Consider the following 19,721-nt stretch of genomic DNA (forward strand, 5'->3'; position numbering starts at 1 on the left):
GAGGCTATTGTGGTTCCCAGGAGCTCAGCCTGGAAAGGCCTGATGGGGCCCCAAAGGCCACAGCAGAGGAGGGACTGAGGATGGTGAGGGCATCAGTCTGGTTAAATAAAGCCCTATTAGCCAGGGGATGCCCAGGAAGGGCTCCCAGAGGGCACCTGGGCCCTGATGCTGTCAGTCATGACTGCTTTCAACGGTGGCTGTAATGAGGGGTTGTTCCCAGGCCCCAGCCAGACCACTGGCTGCTGGAGCTCCAAAGATCACACAGAAACCAGCAAGTACTATCACAATCAATAGATTTAATCAACCTGGGACTGAGACAGCTCTCTGAGTAGGGTAGGGGGGGTGGAAGAGGCTGGGGAAAATGACCACAAGGCCAAAGAGAAAAAAGAGAGAAGGAACAGCACAGAGGGAAGGGGCAACTATGTTGTCTTCCCTAGATCAATTTTCTTCTGGATGGCTCGTGCCGAGTGGTAGATCAGCGAATCAATGAGTCCAGCCACTGGAGAGAGAAAAGGGCTGGTACTGGCCCAGTGGGGGCCTTGGCTTGACCTCGAGGGCCTTGTCACCCTACTGGCCAGGCCAACATCTCCCCTTGGCTCTTGAGGTGCCATGGCTCCCTCCTCCCGCAACCCACACCTGGGGGCCCAGGCTTTATACTCCCCACCACACCCCTCCCACTCCAGATGCTCTTGAGCTTCTTACCTGTAAACATGCCCCCAATGATAGCGCACACACCCGTCAGGAAGTGTGTGAAGGACCTGGCAGAGGGAGTTAAGTTAGGATTAGCGGGCAGCCCCCACCCCCATCCCCTATAGGCCCAGGCCCAGCCCTGTGCCCATGCCCCTTCCCCACCCTCACCTGTGCTTCTCTGTCAGCTTCACCATCATTGGCGACAGCTCATAGAGCACGAAGACACCGGGGAGCCCCTGGTCGCCCATTAGCCCGTTGGCGACCTTCTCATGTCTGGTCACAGAGAACTGATTTGTCCTCAGCACCTGGGATGGAAGAGGAGCCTGGGCTAGGGTCTACATGGCTCACAACCCCCTTAGCCCTGCTTCCCCTTGTCTTGTCATGCCCTGACTGTGTGGAGGGAGAAAGTGAGGCACCATATTGTAACTAACGCTGCAAGGCCCGGGGACCACCCCAGACCGTCTCTCCCAGACTTGCTACCCAACTTCCTCTCCAGTCACCAGCTCTTTCCAGGTTACCAATCCCAGCCACATGGGTGGATCCACTCAACAGCGCCATGCCCCAGATGAGACTCTGGGTCTGGGGATGACAAGCAACTCTCCGAGACTACACCAAGAGCTCCTGACAAGGCTGGGGCTGACTTCCTCTGCCCCTCAGTTCCACGCATTCCTCCACTCTGCTGAGATACTGCCCCACAGGCCAGTGGAGAAAGGGGAGTAGGGGTCCAGGAAGTGTCATGCCTGGCTAACCACCCCAGCCCAGGGCAGAACATGGACAGTGAGGCAGACAGACAGCGGGCACTGGAGGAATCGAGGCAGTTTTGGCAAGTGGAAAGAGAATGTGAAGTCTGACGGAAGCAGGTCTGAACTCTGGCTGTGAGACCTTGGGCACACCACCAACCCTCTCTGAGCCTCGGTTGTTCATCTATCCTATGGGGATAAGAGTAGCACTTCTCTTCCCAGGTGGTTAAAAGGAACTAAATGAAGGAACTCAAGTGCCTGAGATCAAGCAGGAGACTGATATCTAAACTCCCTTGGACTCACCTCCCCGTCTACCTTCATGTACACTGTGGGTACCACCTTCACAAAGTACTGGAACATCATGGAGGCTGTAGGGAGAAGAGAGCACCAGGTATGGGTGCCAGATAGGGCTTTGTAGCTAGAGGCCCTGAACCCATCTGACCACCTTTGTACCTTGGGGTGCAGTGACATTGGTGCGGTCCAGGGGGTTAACGATGCCCGGGTAGTCTTCTCCAAATGACAGGTGCCGGATGTAGTGGGTCATGTTGATCTGCAGGAAACACCAACACCTGGGCCTCAGAGCACTCAGGACCCTAACAGTCCTCAAGCCATCAAAAGGCCTGTATTAAGAGTAGCAGACAGGGCCCGGGTCTGGGAAGAGGATGTGTGGAGATGAGGGAAGGAAGGAAGGAGGGGCCCTGTCCATGAGAAGCTATGAGCTCTAAGGGGAGAACCTGCCTGAGACAGGTATCTCCCACTTCCACCTAGGAACCTCTTCACAGAGTCTGCAGGCTCCTGGGGCTCCAGAGTTTACTAACGTACTGGCTTCATTCACACATTAGCAAACATAGACGGGCACCAACCCTGCATGGCAGGTGCTAGCTCTTCCTAAAGGCCTAGGAGGGGTCCCGGATCTCCCAGCTCCCACTCTTGTCCTGCTCCAGTCGATATCAACTCAGCCACTAGAGAAAGCCAAAACCAAACCCACTGTCATCGAGTCAATTTAGACTCACAGTGACCCTACAGGACAGAGTAGAACTGCCTCACAGGGTTTCCAACGAGCAGCTGGTGGATTCAAACTGCTGACCTTTTGGTTAGCAGCTGTAGCTCTTCACTACTATGCCACCAGGACTCCAGGCACTACAGAGATCTTTTAAAAAAATGCAAATATAAATATGCCACAACCCTGCTTAAAATATGTCAACACCTTCCCACTGCTCTTAGGAAAAAGACCAAACTCTTCAGTGTAGCCTCTGAGTCCTGTGTGGTCTGGTCCCTGCCAACCTCTCCAGCTTCATCTTGTGCTCTCGCCCTCACCTCCTGTTCTCCTGGCTCCAGCCACACCTGCCCTTTCAGGTCCTTAAAAGTGCCATACTCCCTCCTGACCTTGCCCTGAGGTCCCCTCTTGCCTAGGATGCTCCTGTCAACCCCATCCCTGCTCCCAGCCTAGTTAACTCCTGTTCAGATCTTAGTCCAAGTCACTCCCAGCTGTTCATCCCTCTGACTGGGTCCCCTGTCAGAACACAGTATATTTTTATCTGCCCCCTATCCCAGGATGCCCAACTGAGAAACGAAGGCAGCAGCCAAACCTCCCACTCCCACCCACCCTCCACGGTTTCCACCAGTACATACATTGTCAAGGCCAAAGCTCTGCAGGTCATGGACTAGGAGAGAAGAGGAGGTGTCATTAGTGGGGCAGGACCAGCCTCCTGGCTCCCTCAGGGCCCTTGCTCACCTCCTGCCCTCCTCCCTCTGGGGTGTGACCTGCCAGGCTCTTCTTCCACACCTCATTCACCCTCCAGCCTTGCATCTCCTGGCCCTGCCTGAGGGCAGCCAGAAAGGGTCTGCCTTGGGCCTGTGTGAAAATCTACACCCTCCTCAGGGATCCACAGGGAGCGCTTTGTGGCATACCTCCAGCCCTCACTCTCTCCAAGCCCACCTGCATCTCAGGAAACAAAACCCTTTGACTTTGGTCTCTCATTAATTAGAGCTGATGGCAAATTGCTGAACCCCAGAATGAAGGGGGACCTGAGCCTGCTGTCCAAGTTCTTTCCCTGACTCTTGTGCCCCCACCCTCAGAGCCCCCAGAGGAAATCCCAGGGCATTTTGTACCACCTGTTCCAGAACAAGTTCTTTCTGTCTTCTAATCCCAATCCTTCCTGCTGCAAGAAACCCTACCTCAAGGATATGTCCCAGTGCTTTTGATAGTCACCCAGCAGCCAGGCCATAGAAGGCCCCCCCATCCCTGACCCATCCAAACTTCCCCCCAATCCTGGGAGGCAAGCTGCCCCAGAAGTGGGGGCTTGGCCCCCTCTGAGGGACAGGGCCACTTACTCTCCACAGCATGTACTGCAGCATGGGGGAGGGAAAGAGAGAGAAGGGAGAAGAGAAAAAAAGATTCAGAACTTCACCTTGAGAACGACAGAGCAAGGTATGTGGTAGGAGGGAGGGCTGAGGCTGCAGGGCAGCGCGGCGAGAGCTCAGAGGAAGGCCAGATCTACCCTAGGCTCTGAAGCAGACTCGCCATCTCAATCCCCTGCCACTTCTCCGGGCCTTACAGCCAGGAGCCTCATGCTCTGTGGGGCTGGAACACTCCGGTCTTGACCACAGGGTCTGGCCCCAGCTAATAGGCCTCTTTCTGGTCCCTTCCTTGGACAGAGAACAGTGCAAGAAGGCCTGGGGGCAGAAGTATGGTGGCCTAGGAAGAACAAAAGACCCAGAGCTCACAGTGCCCCTTTCCTAGTTGTGTGACCTGGGGGCAAATCACTTGCCCTCTCTGGACCTCAGTGTTCTCTGCAAAGAGTGGTCCTGAGGACCAGGCAGGATCTAAGATGGGAAAGTACTTGGTAAACTTTGCAATATAAGAGATAATCTATTTCCCCCCAGCCTCCCAAAACAAAACAAAAACATCCACAAGGAGGTCACAAACTAGTTCCCAGGCCCTCAGTTCAGCCAGATCTCTGGTCTTGGGCAACTGCAGTGTGGCATTTTGAATATCCTCTGGCATACAGAACACCCCCTGCCTGGAATCTAGGATTCTGCCAACAGCCCCAAGAGCAAGATGCTGCTGCTGCCTCCAGCACTACCACCTACTGAGTGCCTACAAGGCGCTGCACAAACAGCTTGATGCTGGATCATGCTACAACCCCAGGGAGACCCTCTGGAGTATGGACGGGACCCCACAGCTCAGCAGGGTTCTCCAGACCCACCTACCGATCCCATCCCCAACACTCAGCCTCACTCCCACAAACTGCCTTAACGATCAGCAGGGCTATCTCTAGTGGACCCTTTACTCCTGCTGACCGTAGTCACCGAACAGCCCACGACAGCTGGGTTCTCTCAGTTCCTTGACTGTTTATCACCACGTGGCTTTGCACATCCTGTAAGATGATCCCAACTCCTGCCCCTCTCTTAGTCATCAGCAAACCCCCTGTATCTTCAACCCCTAAACACTCCCTTCAGCTTTTTGCTCCAACCACAACCTGGCTCTCCCTTGAGGATACTACTTCCCATGCAGCCTCTTCAAAGAGTGACTATCTTCTCTTCCACACCCGTCCTCCTCCTTGCCCTAAACCTTGTCATTAGCTATAACTACATTCTCCCCACATAATTTCAACCTGACTCCTCATTCCCTTACCCCTCACATCTACTGGCAACTCCTCCCAGCTCTACCTTCAAACTGAATCCAGAACCCAGTCACTTCTCACCACCTCTATCACCACTCTGGTCCAAGCCCCCATCATCTTCTGCCTGGGTTGATTATTGCAACAGCCTCCTAACTGGCCTCTCGGATTGTGTCCCGCCTCCTCCCCCACCCAGTCTTTTCCACAGAGCAGTCAGAGTGCTGCTTACCCTTCAAAAGTTAAGTCAGACCATGTGCCACTACTTCAAAGCCCTATAACGGCTCTTATCTCACACAGAGTAAAAGCCCAAGTCCCGACAGTGACCTTCTAGGCCCCATGAGACATGGTCCATTACCTCGCTCACCTCATTTCTAGCCACTCTCCACTGTTCCAGCTACCCTGACTTTCTTGCTATTCCTTGAACTTGCCAAGTACATTCTCACCTTAGGGATCTGCGCTTACTCTTCCCTCTGCTTGGAACACTCCCCCTCCAGACATTTACATGGCTGGCTCCCTCACTTTCGTCATGTCTTTACTCAAATACTACCCTATCAGCGAGCCTTTCCCTGACTACTCTATATAAAATAGTGCATGCACACACCTTCCCATTCCAGCCCCTTGCCACCATCATCTTTATCCTGCTTTTTTTCCAGTCCTTATTACTTATTAGCATATATTTACCATATATACATATATATATATATATACACCATATATTTTACATGCTTGCTCACTGTCTGTTTCTTTACTAGAATATTCTAAGGGCAGGGACTTTGTTCTGCTTACTGCTGTATCCTTAGCACCTGGCACATAGTAGGTGAATACCAAATATCTTGTGAATGCATGAGAATAAACCTCATTTATTCATCCCAACAAACCTGTGAGGTAGGTACTAGTATCATCTTCCCGTTTTACAGAAGAAGAAACTGAGTATGGTTCAATACCTGCCAAATAGGACACAGCTTTGGAGTGGCAGAACCCGTGTTCCAATCCCAGCTCCGCTTCCCTCAAAGCCTCACACACAGGTCCTCTGCTATTGGAGGCTTCCAGTTACCAGGTGTCTACTACAAGCTAGGCTTGGTGTGAAAAGCATCCAATGCATCATTTCATTTAATCTGCACAGCCACCCTAGGAGATGAGTACTATTGTCATCATTTTATAAAGTAAGAAACTGACGCTCAAAACAAGAGATCAAGAAACTTTCTCAAAGTCACACAGCCAGTAATGAATGAAACTGCTATTTGAGCCCAGGTAGTTCGGCTCCTCAGCCTGTGCTCTTACCCACTGTGCCTAAATGCTGCCCTGAGACAAGGGGCTGCTCTGGGCCACAGACAAAACATCAGGCAGGTGAAGGAGCACTCAAACTGCCCAAGTGTCTATCCCCCTGGCTGACCTTGGATCACTCACCGTGCACGTGAGACTGCTGGAAGCTCTTCCCAGGGGCAAAGTGGAAGTTTCCGGCCACCTGTAAGGGATTTCCCTCTCATTCTCTAGCCATGCCCACCCCCCTCCCGAGGGCTTGAGTGGGTCCTCGATTCAAAGTGGAGCTCCCCGAGCCCAGCTCAGTCCAGCTGGCCCTACCCTGCCTTGGTCCCTCCTGTACCTTGTTGACTTCCAAGAAGCCGTACACCTGGCAGCCTTCGTTCTTCTGCTCCTGTATCTTTTGGCTGAAGCCCTCTCGCCGGCACTGCTCAATAGTGTCTGGGTTCTTGAAGGCCCAGCCTCGGCGGCGATATGCCTCCCGCACATCCTCACAGGTGTTACAGCACCTGTAGGAGAGGGGGTGAGGAATGAGCATGTCAAATGGGCGGGAAAACAGTGCTGACACCATGGGAGATAAAGCCCAAGCAGTTCTGTCTGCTGATGAAGCCTCCGCTGACCATCACATTTTCTCATTGTTTCCTCAGTGGCGATGGGCCTGTTTAAAATGCGTATTTCCAGGCTCTACTCCAGACCTGCTGAATTGAATCAGCCTCTCAGGGGTTAGGGCCTGGCAAACCGCTTTTACATAACAGCAGTTGCCATATACTGAGGGTTTAATTTTCCTGGGCCTTCTGTCTCAGTGTTTCACGTACATTATACATATAAACCTTTACAAGACTCTTACAAGGACAAGACTATTATCTGCCTTCACATAAAGAGGTTATATGGCTTGGCCCAAGGACACATGGGTGAAGCCCAGGTGGTGGGACTCCAGGTCAGATACCTCTGAACCATTTCTCTAGGCTGGAGAGCAGGGAGCACACTTCAGCCTGGTCCCTAGATCTCCAGCCCCCAGGCAGGGCCTGAACACAGAGTCTCCGTCATTTGTACAAGGATCAGTGACTGAGGCACGCACCCCACCACCTCTAAATTCTTGGCCCAACCTCCCCACCTGCCACGGAATACAAGGAATCTGACTGAGACTGAGGCTGGCTGACAGACAGTGCCTGATGGGGACCCTGCTCCCTCCTCCACCCCAGGGGCTGGCTCACTTGATGTCTTCCGTCTCAGCACCGTAGCAGCTCTCACAGCGATCAGGGTCCAGGGAGTCAGGGTCAAACACCTTCACCTCAACTTTCCCGAGCTCTAAGGAGAAGGCAGAGACATGAGACTGGGGCAGACACAGTAAATCTGCAACCTTGCCCTGCATGGGGTCCTTTGGGCTTGGGGGTAATAAAAGTGATAATAATAGCTAATATTTATACAGTGTATACCATGTGTCAGACACTAAACATTTTTAGATGTATGTTATTTCTTTTAATAAAAGTAATAAAACAATAACAGTAAACACTCAAAGATCAGCTGGCTACAGGTCACTGTACTTTATATACATTTTCTCATTTTATCCCACAATGACTCAGGAAGTTGGGTGTTACCCCATTTTACTTGGGAAGACACAGGCTCAGAGATGAGAAGTGACTCTGCCCAATGCAACACAGAAAGTGACAGGTTCCATACAAAGACACAAGGAAAGTATTAGCCCAAGAAACAGAAAGGGCCACATAAACCAGAGACTTCATCAGCCTGAGACCAGAAGAACTAGACGGTGCCCGGCTACCACCAATGACCGCACTGATAGGGAACAAGACAGAGAGTCCCTGATGGAGCAGCAGAAAGGTGGGGTACAGAACTCAAATTCTAGTAAAAAGACCAGTCTTAATGGTCTGACTGAGACTGGAGGAACCCCAGAAAGCATGGCCCCCAGACTCTCTGTCAACCTACAACGAAAACCATTCCCGAGGGCAACTCTTCAGACAAAGATTGGACTGGACTGTGGGACATAAAAATGATACTTGTGAAGAGTGTGCTTCTTAGCTCAAGTAGATACATGAGACTAAATGGGCAGCTTCTGTCTGGAGGTGAGATGAGAAGGCAGAGAGGGTTAGGAGCTGGTTGAATGGACATGGAAAATCCAGGGTGGAAAGGAGGAGTGTGCTGTCACAGTATAGGGAGAGCAATTAGGGTCACATAAGAATGTATGTATACATTTTTGTATGACACTAACTTGAAATGTAAACTTTCACTTAAACTACAACAATGAACAAAAAAAAGAGAAAGTGACAGGTTCCAGCTCTGACTGTGAAGTCCATGCCCCTCACCACTTCACTCTGGTGCCTCTCTTCACACCTCTCCCTCTGCACCTGGCACCTGCCTCTAACATCATTGTTGTTAAATATTGTCCAGTCGATTTCGACTCATAGTGACCCCATGTGACAGATAAGAACTGCCCCATAGGGTTTCCTAGGTTGTAATCTTTATGGGAGCAGATCGCTACTGGCTGAGTTCAAACCACCAACCTTTTTGATTCGCAGCTGAGCACTTAACTGTTGCACCACCTGGGCTTCTTTCTGTAACATTACCCCATCCTAATTCTTGGTGATTTCAATATTCAATACCTTTACCTCCTGTCCTCCACTGATCTCTTTACTTTGTCATCCCACCTCAGCCACCCATTTCCATGCTCTTATCTAGACTTTGTTATTCAATACAAATCTTCCAAAATTCAAGTATCCCACTCTTCGACTGCTTATCCATATTTTTCTAGTTCACTATCTCTGGTACCCAGAATCCAACAATTCTTTAACTCTACTGACACTAACACCCCTTTGTGTCCTCACTTTCCTCACTTGCCTTAAATTTCACAGTCCATTGTTATAATTATTCTCTTACAAACACTCGTTCTTCTCTCCCTTCATTGTACCAGGCTGTCAAACCCAAACCCTAGTTAAATTCAACTCTCTGTACCTGCTTCTTGCCTATAGCTCCCATTTACCCTAGTCAGTGCACTCTCCCATTTTCCGAGATGACTAATTTATACCGTCTGCTATCTCAAGCCTCCAAAACCAAATCCCTTAGTTAATGACTTTGCTTTCAATTTCCACTAAGAAAAGAGAAGCAATTGACCTCCACTTGGGTCTCACCACCAAATCCACCTCCCATCCCACATTCTCCTCCAGCCACAACACCACAGAGCTCTCCGTTACAGCAAAACTCCTTAAAGGGTCACCTATACTTGATGTCTCCACTTCCTTTTCTGTTCTTTGATCAGATTTTCATCCCTGACAGTACTGAAACTATTCAAGGTCTCCAGTGTCCTCCGTGTTGCCAATCGCAACGGTCAAGTCCCACCCCTCATCTTACAAGGTCTATCAGTAGCCTGTGACATAATGGCTCACTCTTCTTCTTAAAACTCTTTTCTTCACTTGGCTTCTGGGATATCTTTTGGTTCTCTACTACCTCAATGGCTAATCCCTCTCAAATCTTCCTTCCTGGATTCTCATTTCCTGACTTCTAAATGTTGGAGGGCCCAGGATACAGACCTTAGACCCTCTCCTCTACCTACAGTCACTCCCTGGGTTTGCGCATTTAGTCCGATGGTTTTAAATACCATCTCTATGCTGATGACGCCTGAACTTATTTCTCCAGCCCTATTCCTCTAAATTCCAGACTTGTAATATCCAAATGCCTCCTTAATATCACTAGGGTATAAAGCAGGTATCTCAAATTTAATATGCCCTAACCTGATATCCCAAAAATCCTGATCTTCCCCTATGGGAGCCAGCCTCTAAGATCTCTCCAGTAATCTCTACCTTTGGTATTCACATCCTTGTGTATTCCACTCCCACAATGAATAGAGCTGACCTGTGTAACTACTAATATACTGCAGAAATGATGGTGTACAGCTTCTGAGGTTAGGTCATAAGTTGCGGTTTTCACCTTACTCCCTCTTGGATCACTTGCACACGGGGAAGCCAGATGCCATAATATGAGGACACTCAAGCAGCTGTATGGAGAGGCCCATGTGGCGAGGCACTGAGGTGTTCTGCCAACAGCCATACGAGTAAACCCTCTTAGAAGCAGATCCTTCAGTCCCAGTCAAGCCTTCAGATGACTGCAGCCCCAGCCAACAGCTTGACTGCAACCTCATGAGACCCTGAGTCAGACCCACCTAACCAAACCACTCTTGAATTTCTGACTCATAGACAACTGTGAAGAAAATGAGGTAATCTGTTACACAGCCATGGATATCTAACATCCCACCTGTTCCCCTCCAAAAAAAAAAAAACCCTTCACTTCCTCTGGTCATCCCGATCTCAAGTCATTCATTTGCTCAGGCCAAAAGTCTTGGAATCAACCTTGACCCTGATCTCTTACACCCCACATCCAATTCTGCAGCAAATTCTACTGATTCTAATAACATATGCTGGCAAGAATGTGGGAAGACTGGAACCCTTATCCACTGCTGGTGGGATTGTAAAATGGTACAACCACTACAGAAAACAGTATGGCACTTCCTCAAAAAACTAGAAACAGACCTACCTTATGATCCAGCAATTCCACTTTTAGGCATATACCCTAGAGATCTAACAGTAATGACACAAACAGACAAATGTACACCTATGTTCACTGCAGCACTATTCACAACAGCAACAAGATGGAAACAACCTAAGTGCCCATCAACGGATGAATGGGTAAACAAAATGTGGTTCATATATACAATGGAATGCTACGCAGCCATAAAGAATACTGAAGAGTACACAAAACATAACATAGATGAATCTAGAGGACATTACGCTGAGTGAAGTAAGTTAATCACAAAAGGACAAATACTGTATAATCTCACTTTTATAAAAAGATAAGAACAGATAACACATATAGAGACCAACACTTTTTGGTGGTTACCAGGGATGGGGGAGGCAAGAAGGGAAATCATTCTCTAGATAGTAGACACTTGTTATTTTTGGTGATGGGAAAGTTAACACTGAATATGGGTGAAGTGAGCACAGCGTGACCAAGGTAAATGATGTCACTAAGATGTACACAAGAAAAAAGGATGTTTTGGTAAATGCTATGACACATATACAACAACAGCAACAACAACCAAAAAATATATGTGTATGTATATATGCATTTATGTGTACAGGTACATAAATGTGTGCATGTATGAGAGTATGTGTGTATATATATATATGCATGTATGAGTCTGCATGCACATATATTCACACATATAATTAAGCACACAAGTGGCACAGTTACAGATACTTCTTAGATATAACCAAACACTTTGCTGGATTGGTTTTCTGGGTTTGAAGGCTTAGGATCATAGTCTCATGGGACATGTCGGTCAATTGGCATAATAAAGTTCATAAAGTTTATGTCCTACATCCCAGGTTGGTGAGTAGCATCTGGAGTCTTAAAAGCCTGCAAGTGGCCATCTAAGATACAACTATTGGTCTCTACTCGCCCACAGCAAAAAAGAAGGTAACCCAAGAGTCTGAGAAGGAACTAGTCTACAGGACTGTTTAAACGAACCATGGTTTCTTCTACTCCAAGACAAGAAGAACTAGATGGTGCCCGGCTACTACTTCTGACTGTTCTGATCAGGGCCACAATAGATGAATCCTCATAGATTGGGAGAAAAATTTGGAACAGACCTCAAATTCTTAAAAAGTCCAGCCTTTAGACTGGTTGAGACTAGATAACTCCCTCAAACTATGGCCCTGAGATGCTCTTTAAACCTTAAACCAAAACTATCCCGAGGTCACCTTTTAGCTAAATCACAGATTAGCTCACAAAATAAAGAACATCGCCTGTGAGTACTGTGCTTCTTTAAAAAATTATCTATGTAAGACCAAATTGTCAGCAATTACTTTTAAAAAAACATGTGAAGGTAGGGGGCAGGGAAATTAGATTACTGGAAGTGGAACAACCAGAACGGAAATAATGAGAATGTTGACACACTATAAGGAATGCAACCAACGTCACTGAACAATCTGTGCAGAAATTGTTGAGTGGGAACCTAATATGCTGTGTAAATTTTCACCAAAAACACAATAAAATGTTATTTAAAAGAATTCTATTGGTTCTACTGGTATTCAACATATATATCTATTGAATGAATAAATGATAAAGCTCCCCACCAGAGCAATCTCTAAGGTTTGAAAAACCCTAGCTTTCAGGAGGGTTGTGGTATGGTGGAAAACTGAGTTAATGGAGCCACTGGGAGACAGCTTAGAGAAAAGGGAAGGAAGCTAAAAGTGAGCACCCACTCTGTACCAGGAGCTGTACATACATTACCTCACTTGATCCTATATTTCCATATGGTGGGTACTACTGTTTATCACTATTGTATAGCTGAGGCTCACAGACTGCATGAGACAAAGCTAGATCTGAACCCAGACAGTCTGATTCTAGACTCTAAACTCTTAACCTTGAGTCACCCTGCATTCCAAAGGAGAAAACCATTAAGGACTAAATTTGGTTTAGCCAAAGGGCTGGGGAAGCAAACACTCAAAGAGCTTGAGTCCATCTAGAGGAGTTCCACCAAGACAACAGCACATAAGACCCATCCTCAAACATCTGTTATCCAAACTATGATAGGCAGAGATTGGGAACCTCTCAGAATGATAACCAGGTAAGAGTACCGTAAGGCCAGAGGTCTGAATTTCAGCCTACTCTGACTGGGGGAACCTAGGCAAGCCACTTGACCTCTCTGGGTCTTAGTTGCTTCATTTGCCACTGAGACTACCAAAGCCCACTTGCCAGAAGGTAGGGCTTGGCATGCCCAACTCTGAGACCTGGCCCCCTCCCCTAGTTACCATGCCGTTCTGCCTCTGAGCTCACGGGGATGCCATCCTTGTCTAGCCGTTGCTTGAACAGGTTGTGTTCCACATCCAGTTGCTGTTCCCCAGCCACATCCATGGCATCGATGCTCAGATCTGGAAGCAGGAAGTCAGGCTAAGGTTCTGGGATCCAAGGGGCAAGGAGATCTGGGTTTTGGAGGGGAAAGGATGCTGGGCCTGTCTTGGGGCAGAAATGGATCAGGGGACGGAGGCTGTCCTGGAGTCCAGTCCAGAACGTAAGGCTGAAGGTGTGAATCTGGAAGCCCACCTGAGAACCCTGGGACTTGCAACTCCCATCCATGGAGAGGTACTCACAGGCACAAGGCATGTGCGGGAAAAGTACATCTATATTGATCTTCAGTTTATCTCCCCGGGACTTGTCCACGTAGAGCTCTGGATGCACCTGGGACAGCAGTACCTCAGTAAGAAGATTTGGCCCCATTCCCACCTTCCACAGGTCCTACCCCTAGAATGTCAAGCCCCGCCCACGTTCTAGGCCCCGCCCCTTACCTCAGTGGTGAGGTAATATTGTAGCTCGGACAGGAACAGTAGCAGCATGAGAAGTCCACTGACAATGGTCACTGCAGGACGGGAAGTTATGGTCAGAATAGCCTCTGTTTTGCTCCCTCAGCCCCTGGCAGGCCGGTCACAGAACAGGCGCCTGAGCCAAGCTCTAGGACACACACCCCCCCCTCGACTCCGGCCCCGCTGCGGCCTACCCGTGGCGCCCCCGCAGGTCTTGACGCGGAAGTCCTCCAGAGTCTTGGGGTAGGCATCGAACTGCTTCAGTTTCCCCAGTGCCTCCATAGGGACCAGCCGGAAAAGGGATGCCAGCCGGCCCGCCCCGCAGCCTGCCGCTTCCGGCCCAGAGCCTGAGACACGCCCCCGCCTTCTCGCACGCAGGCGCAGCAGTGCCCACGTTTGGCTCCACCCCCACACGCGTTCTCACTACGACAGATTCACACGCACCGATGCTTGCCACGCCCCCTCACGCGCAATCCGCTGTGTCTAGACGCAGCTGTGAAGTGGGCTTGGTAGTCGTGGGAGCCTATGCTGATCAGAGTGCCCTCTGTGGGGTAGAAACCGTCATAACAGCATTCGCTTACCTTCTGCCAGGAGCTGCGCCAAATGTTTCACATCAGACTTGAGGGACATCCTAGAACAGTGGTTTTCAAAGTGTTGCCCCGGATCAGCAGCATCATTTTCACCTGAGATCTAGTCAAAAAAAAAAAGAAAAAAAAGCCTTGGTGGCGCAGTGGTTTAAGAGTTACGGCTGCGAACCAAAAGGTTGGCAGTTCAAATCCACCAGTTGCTCCTTGGAAATCCTATGGGGCGTTCTAATCTCTACAGAGAACTGGTTAGAAATGGAAATTATCGGACCCACCACAGACCTACTGAATCAGAAATGCTAGGAATGGCACCCAGGTGATTCTGATGGAGCTAGTTTGAGACTCACCGCCCTAAAAAAGTAGGTGTGACGTTTAGCTCCATTTTCTGAAAAGGCACCTGCTGCCTGGAGAAGCTAAGTAACTTTCTCAAGACCACAGACAGTTAATGGCTGTGTCTGATTTTAACCCAGGTCTGGAGCTCAAAGTGCTCTGGGAACCAAAGCCTTGTGGGTTGATTTTATTCAAACAGCGTCCCAGTGCCTCTCCTGAGCGCGTTCTGGATTACCCTAGGTCCCTTCCCAGACCCTGGGCTCTTCCAAGACATGATCCAGCCTCTAGGCTTGGACTCTGATCCCTCAAGTAATGTGGAGCTTAAATAGCTCTCCCCTGACATCTCCCAGTGCAGCCTGAGACAGCTTCTGTCTGGAAGGACAGCTCCCACAGTAATCTAGCTATGATGATCAAAACACAAAATGCTCATAGACTTTGATTCAGGAATTGCACTTTAGGAAATAAAAGCACCCAGCTGCTGGGTGGTGGATACACCCCACAATATTAGCTCTGTCCTTTCCATTTAAAGATTTACTTAAAAAAAAAAGAGAGAGCACCAGATCATAAATCTCATCATATACTTGTGAGATTGTTCACTGGCAGAAAACTGGAATTAACTTGAATGTCCATTAATAGGGGAATGGTTGAATAAACCACAGCATATCCATTCTATGGAATATTGTGCAGTTTTTCAAAATAATGAGGTAAATTTACTCCCGCAGGAATATTAAGAATGTATTATTGAGGGGAAAATTAAGCTGCAAAGTAATACGTATTGCATGATTCCATTTTTAAATTAAAAATAATCCTATCTGGGGGAATATGTGTTTGTGTAATCATAGAAAAAGATTTGGAGGGATTCATGCTACACCTTAGGTGGCATGAAGCAAAATTTCTTGGGTGAGCCTGAGCAAACAGGCAGGCAGAGAAAACCTGGAATTCCTTTTTGTTATCTGGGTTCCAGAATCCTGAGAGACTGAATGATTCTACCAGAAATAGTAGTAAGGAATCTGCTGATGTAATTATGTCTGAAGCCCTGATACCCTAAGTATGGTCCTTGGACCAGAGCATTGTCTTTACCTGGGAGCTTGTTAGAAATGCACAATCTCAGGCTTCACTTCAAATTTGCAGAATCAGAATCTTCATTCTAACAAGATTCCCCAAGTGATTAATAGGTACATTAAAATTTGAAAAGTACTTCCCTAAAAGGCTCCTTGCTCTAACACAGAACTGCCCACACAGGGACATGAGCAGTAGCACAGGAAAAAAAAAAATCTGAGTGACTCAAACATTGCATTGAATTCACATTCAAAAATGTAATAATTCATTCATGCAAGCAATACTCAAACATCCACACACTCTGTGTTCCCTGCTTGGTGCTGTGCCCTACACAGAGAGAGTTGAATTCTTTCCTTCAATAAGGTCACAGTCCTAGTGAGGGATATCAGCAAGCAATAATAATAAAAATAAGAGCTAACATTTATTGAGTTCCTACTGTGTAAGGAGGAGCCTTGGTGGAGGAACAGGCAAGCTCTTGGCTGCTAACCAAAAGGTGGGCGATTCAAACTCACGCAGAGGCTCCATGGAAGAAAGACCTGGCAATCTGCTTCTGTAAAATTACAGCCTGTGAAACTCTCTGGAGCAGTTCTACTCTGTCTCATGGGATTGCTATGAGTTGAAATCAACTCAGCATCACCCAACAACTATATAGCAGGTACCATGCTAGGCTCTTCACCTGCATCTGCTTCATGTCAGCTACCAACTTAGAAGGTTAACTACTATTATCCCCAATTAAAAAATGAAAAAACTTTAGCTTGGAGTAGTCACATGGGTAATATGCTAAGCCCTAAATTCTCATCTGTTTCATTTTAAGGCGCATGGCTCAAGTGATTTTAATGACATAACATCCAGACTTTGATAAGAGGTGGCACAGGCGACTACAGGAGTCTGCAGGAGAAAGTGACTGACTTGCTAGGTCAAGGAAGGCTTCCAGGAAGGGGAGGCAAGACACTGGAGCTGGGCGCCTGGTTGCAATCTGACTTAGGAGAGGCAATGTCTTCCTTTTGCCCTCAGGTACAGTTTGCTAAGGAAGAGGAGAAAGGAGAAACATACTAACTGAACTGACTATATGCTATATGACTATGACTACTGTACAGTATTCCATTCTACCCTCTAAACAACCTTGGGAGCTATTTCAAATCCCCTCAAATAGATGAGGAGGTCAAGCCTTTTAGAGGTGAATTGACATCACTCAAGATTGCAGGCGTGATGGTTAAGCGCTCAGCTGCTAACATAAAGAGGTCAGTGGTTTGAATTCACCAGCCTTTCTGCTGGCAGTTTGATTCCATGAAGATTACAGCCTTGGAAACCCTATGCAGCAGTTCTACTCTGTCCTATAGGGTTGCTATGATTCAGATTTGACTTGATGGCAAGAGGTTTGTTTATCTGAAGGTTGCATGGTGTGGTGGGAGCCCTGCTGGCATAGTGGTTAAGAGCTTGGCTGCTAATCAAAAGGACAGCGGTTCGAATCCACCAGCTGCTCCTTGGAAACCCTATGGGTCAGTTCTACTTTGTCCTATAGGGTCGCTATGAGTCAGAACCAACTCGATGGTACCTAAAAACAACAACAAGGGTGTGATGGTTAAAGTTGTGTATCAACTTGGCTGGGCCATAATTCTCAATGGTTTGGCAGTTATGATGTAGTTTGGCAGCTATGTAATGATGTAATCACCTCCATAGTAAGATCTAATATAATGTAATCACCTCCACGATGAGATCTGCTATGAGCAGCCAGTCAGTTGAAAGGGAGTTTCCTTGGACGTGTGGCCTGCATCCAATATATGTGGGCTTTCTGGCAAAGTGCTCTGGCTTTTGCTCGCTCTGGATCCTGCAACTGGCTCCTATTCATTTGACCTCCAGTTTTTGAGACTTGAGCTAGCAGTTTACCTGCTGATCTTGGGATTTGCCAGCCCCTGCAGCTATGTGAATTAGGAGAAGCCTCCAACCTGATCCACAGACTTGGGAATTTCCAGCTACTACAACCATATGCACCAATTACTTGATATAAATCTCTCTCTATATATATGTGTGTGTATATATATACACTTCACTGGTTTTGCTTCTCTAGAGAACCCAGCCTAAGACATTTGGGTACTGAGAATGGTTCTACAAAAACAAAATTGTAAGGATGAGTTTTCTAAATTGGTTGTCAAGTCTGGTTAGTCTTAAAGATGTTTGATGACTCTGCTTCCAGTAGTAAAGAGGGCACTGCTAATCCATGGCATGAGGTGGCAATACAAATATGCAAAATATCACCACCAATAGATTAGGTATTGGTGAGAGTTGAGGCTCTGGGTGATCATATGTTTAATATCTTTCTACAGTTTTGTCAGAATGAGAAGTATAAGGAAGCTGGTTGGTTTTACTTTCAGTAGACAAAGTGGTGAAAGAAAGAGATGAGCTCAGGGCTTCAGAGTTACAGCTAAAGTGCCAGGTAAACAACCTCGAAGTTGCCACTTGGTCCTTGAAAGAAAACCGTATTTCTTGTAGAAACAGAGCTGATATTGCTGAAAACCAAACCCGGAATCTTATTGTAAGAGTGGCTGAATTACAACATCAATTGAATTCCAAATCTCGAATGGTGTCTGAAGTTAAAGTGAGGGCATTGATAGGGAAGAAATGAGATCCTAAAACTTGGGGACATATGGGTAGATAATCAGGAAGCTGGGGATACTGAGCCCCTACATTCCGCTGAATTACTCCTGTTAACAGAACCAGCCCTCTCACTCCCATCTAAAGAGACTACTCCATCTTTGTCTGCTAATCAACTGTCCCCAGTAAAATGATTAGCCCCTACACCCCCATCTGATGAGATTAGCCCAGAAGTGTCTGAAGAGCCTTTGTCTGAGTCATTGCCTGGGGCATTGCCTGAGGCAGATGCCTTACAAGACATTGCTGAATGTTCTCAGAACACATCCTCACCACCCATTTTTGCTACTAGACATAAGTCCCAGGTAGCCCCAAAAGGTGAAGTACAAAGCACAGCCCAGGAGGAGGTATGCTACACTCCAAAAGTACTGCTTGAGTTTTCTAATATGTACAGATTTTGGGGGCAACATATCCCTCATTTGGGTGTGCTACTCCAGTTTATATATCAAGTGACTCAAAAAGCTGTTAGTTTTGAGTGAGGCCCAGACCAAGAGAAGGCTCTGCAAGGTTCAGGCTGCTGTGCAAGCCGCTCTGTCACTTGGGCCATATGATCTGGCTGATCCAATGGTGCTTGAAGTGTCAGTGGTAGATAGAGATGCTGTTTGGAGTCTTTGGCAGGCCTCTACTGGAGAATCACAGCACAGACCCTTAGGATTTGGGAGCAAAGCCCTGCCATCCTCTGCAGATAACTACTCTCCTTTTGAGAAACAGCATTTGGCTTGTTACTGAGCCTTAGTAGAGACTGAACACTTAACCATGGGCCACCAAGTCACCATGTGGCCTGAGCTGCCCATCATGAACTGGGTTTTGTATGACCCACAGAGTCATAAAGTCGGACATGCACAGCAGCACTCCATTATTAAATGGAAGTGGTATATAGGAGATTGGGCCCAAGCAGGACCTGAAGGCACATGTAAGTTGCATGAGGAAGTGGCCCAAATGCCCCTGGTCTCCACTCCTGTCACATTATTTGCCCTCTCCTAATCTGCATCTATGGCCTCATGGGGAGTTCCTTATGATCAGTTGACTGAGGAAGAGAAAACTTGTGCCTGGTTTACAGATGGTTCTGCATGATATGCAGGCACCACTCAAAAGTGGACAGCAGCAGCACTACAGCCCCTTGCTGGGAACTCCCTGAAGGACAGTGTGAAGGGAGATTTTCCCAGTGGGCAGAACTCTGAGCAGTGCACCTGGGTGTTCCCTTTGCTTGGAAGGAGAAATGGCCAGATGTGTGATTGTATACCAATTCAGGGGCTGTGGCCAATGGTTTGGCTGGATCGTCAGGGACTTGGAAGGAACATGATTGGAAAACTGATGACAAGGAGGTATGGGGAAGAGGTATTTAGATAGGCCTCTATGAACAGGCCAAAGAAGGGAAGATATTTGTGTCTCATGTGAAAGTTCACTGAAGTGTGA

At 47.8% G+C, this 19,721-nt stretch overlaps 1 protein-coding gene across 1 annotated transcript; it reads right to left on the reverse strand.

The window, feature by feature from the left end:
* Window positions 1–276: 276 nt before the first annotated feature.
* Window positions 277–14,026, reverse strand: ERGIC3 (ERGIC and golgi 3). Its single transcript, XM_004370401.2, has 13 exons — window positions 13,878–14,026; window positions 13,669–13,739; window positions 13,474–13,561; window positions 13,135–13,254; window positions 7,528–7,621; window positions 6,657–6,822; window positions 6,461–6,518; window positions 3,063–3,094; window positions 1,884–1,980; window positions 1,734–1,798; window positions 859–995; window positions 703–758; window positions 277–499 (listed from the first exon to the last, which is right to left on the reverse strand). Exons 1-13 carry the CDS (start codon window positions 13,963–13,965, stop codon window positions 420–422), a joined length of 1,152 nt encoding a protein of 383 aa, XP_004370458.1. The 5' UTR covers window positions 13,966–14,026; the 3' UTR covers window positions 277–419.
* Window positions 14,027–19,721: the final 5,695 nt, after the last annotated feature.

The sequence above is a fragment of the Trichechus manatus genome, unplaced genomic scaffold (assembly GCF_000243295.1).
Source record: "Trichechus manatus latirostris isolate Lorelei unplaced genomic scaffold, TriManLat1.0 scaffold00008, whole genome shotgun sequence".
In the NCBI taxonomy this organism is placed as follows: domain Eukaryota; kingdom Metazoa; phylum Chordata; class Mammalia; order Sirenia; family Trichechidae; genus Trichechus; species Trichechus manatus.

Coding starts and splice junctions, on each gene's coding strand:
- ERGIC3 (XM_004370401.2), bottom strand. CDS start 13,965: ATGGAGGCACTGGGGAAACTGAAGCAGTTCGATGCCTACCCCAAGACT. Junction 13,740..13,877: donor GACCTGCGGGGGCGCCACGG/GTAGGCCGCAGC, acceptor CCCGTCCTGCAG/TGACCATTGTCAGTGGACTT. Junction 1,799..1,883: donor CAATGTCACTGCACCCCAAG/GTACAAAGGTGG, acceptor TTCTCCCTACAG/CCTCCATGATGTTCCAGTAC.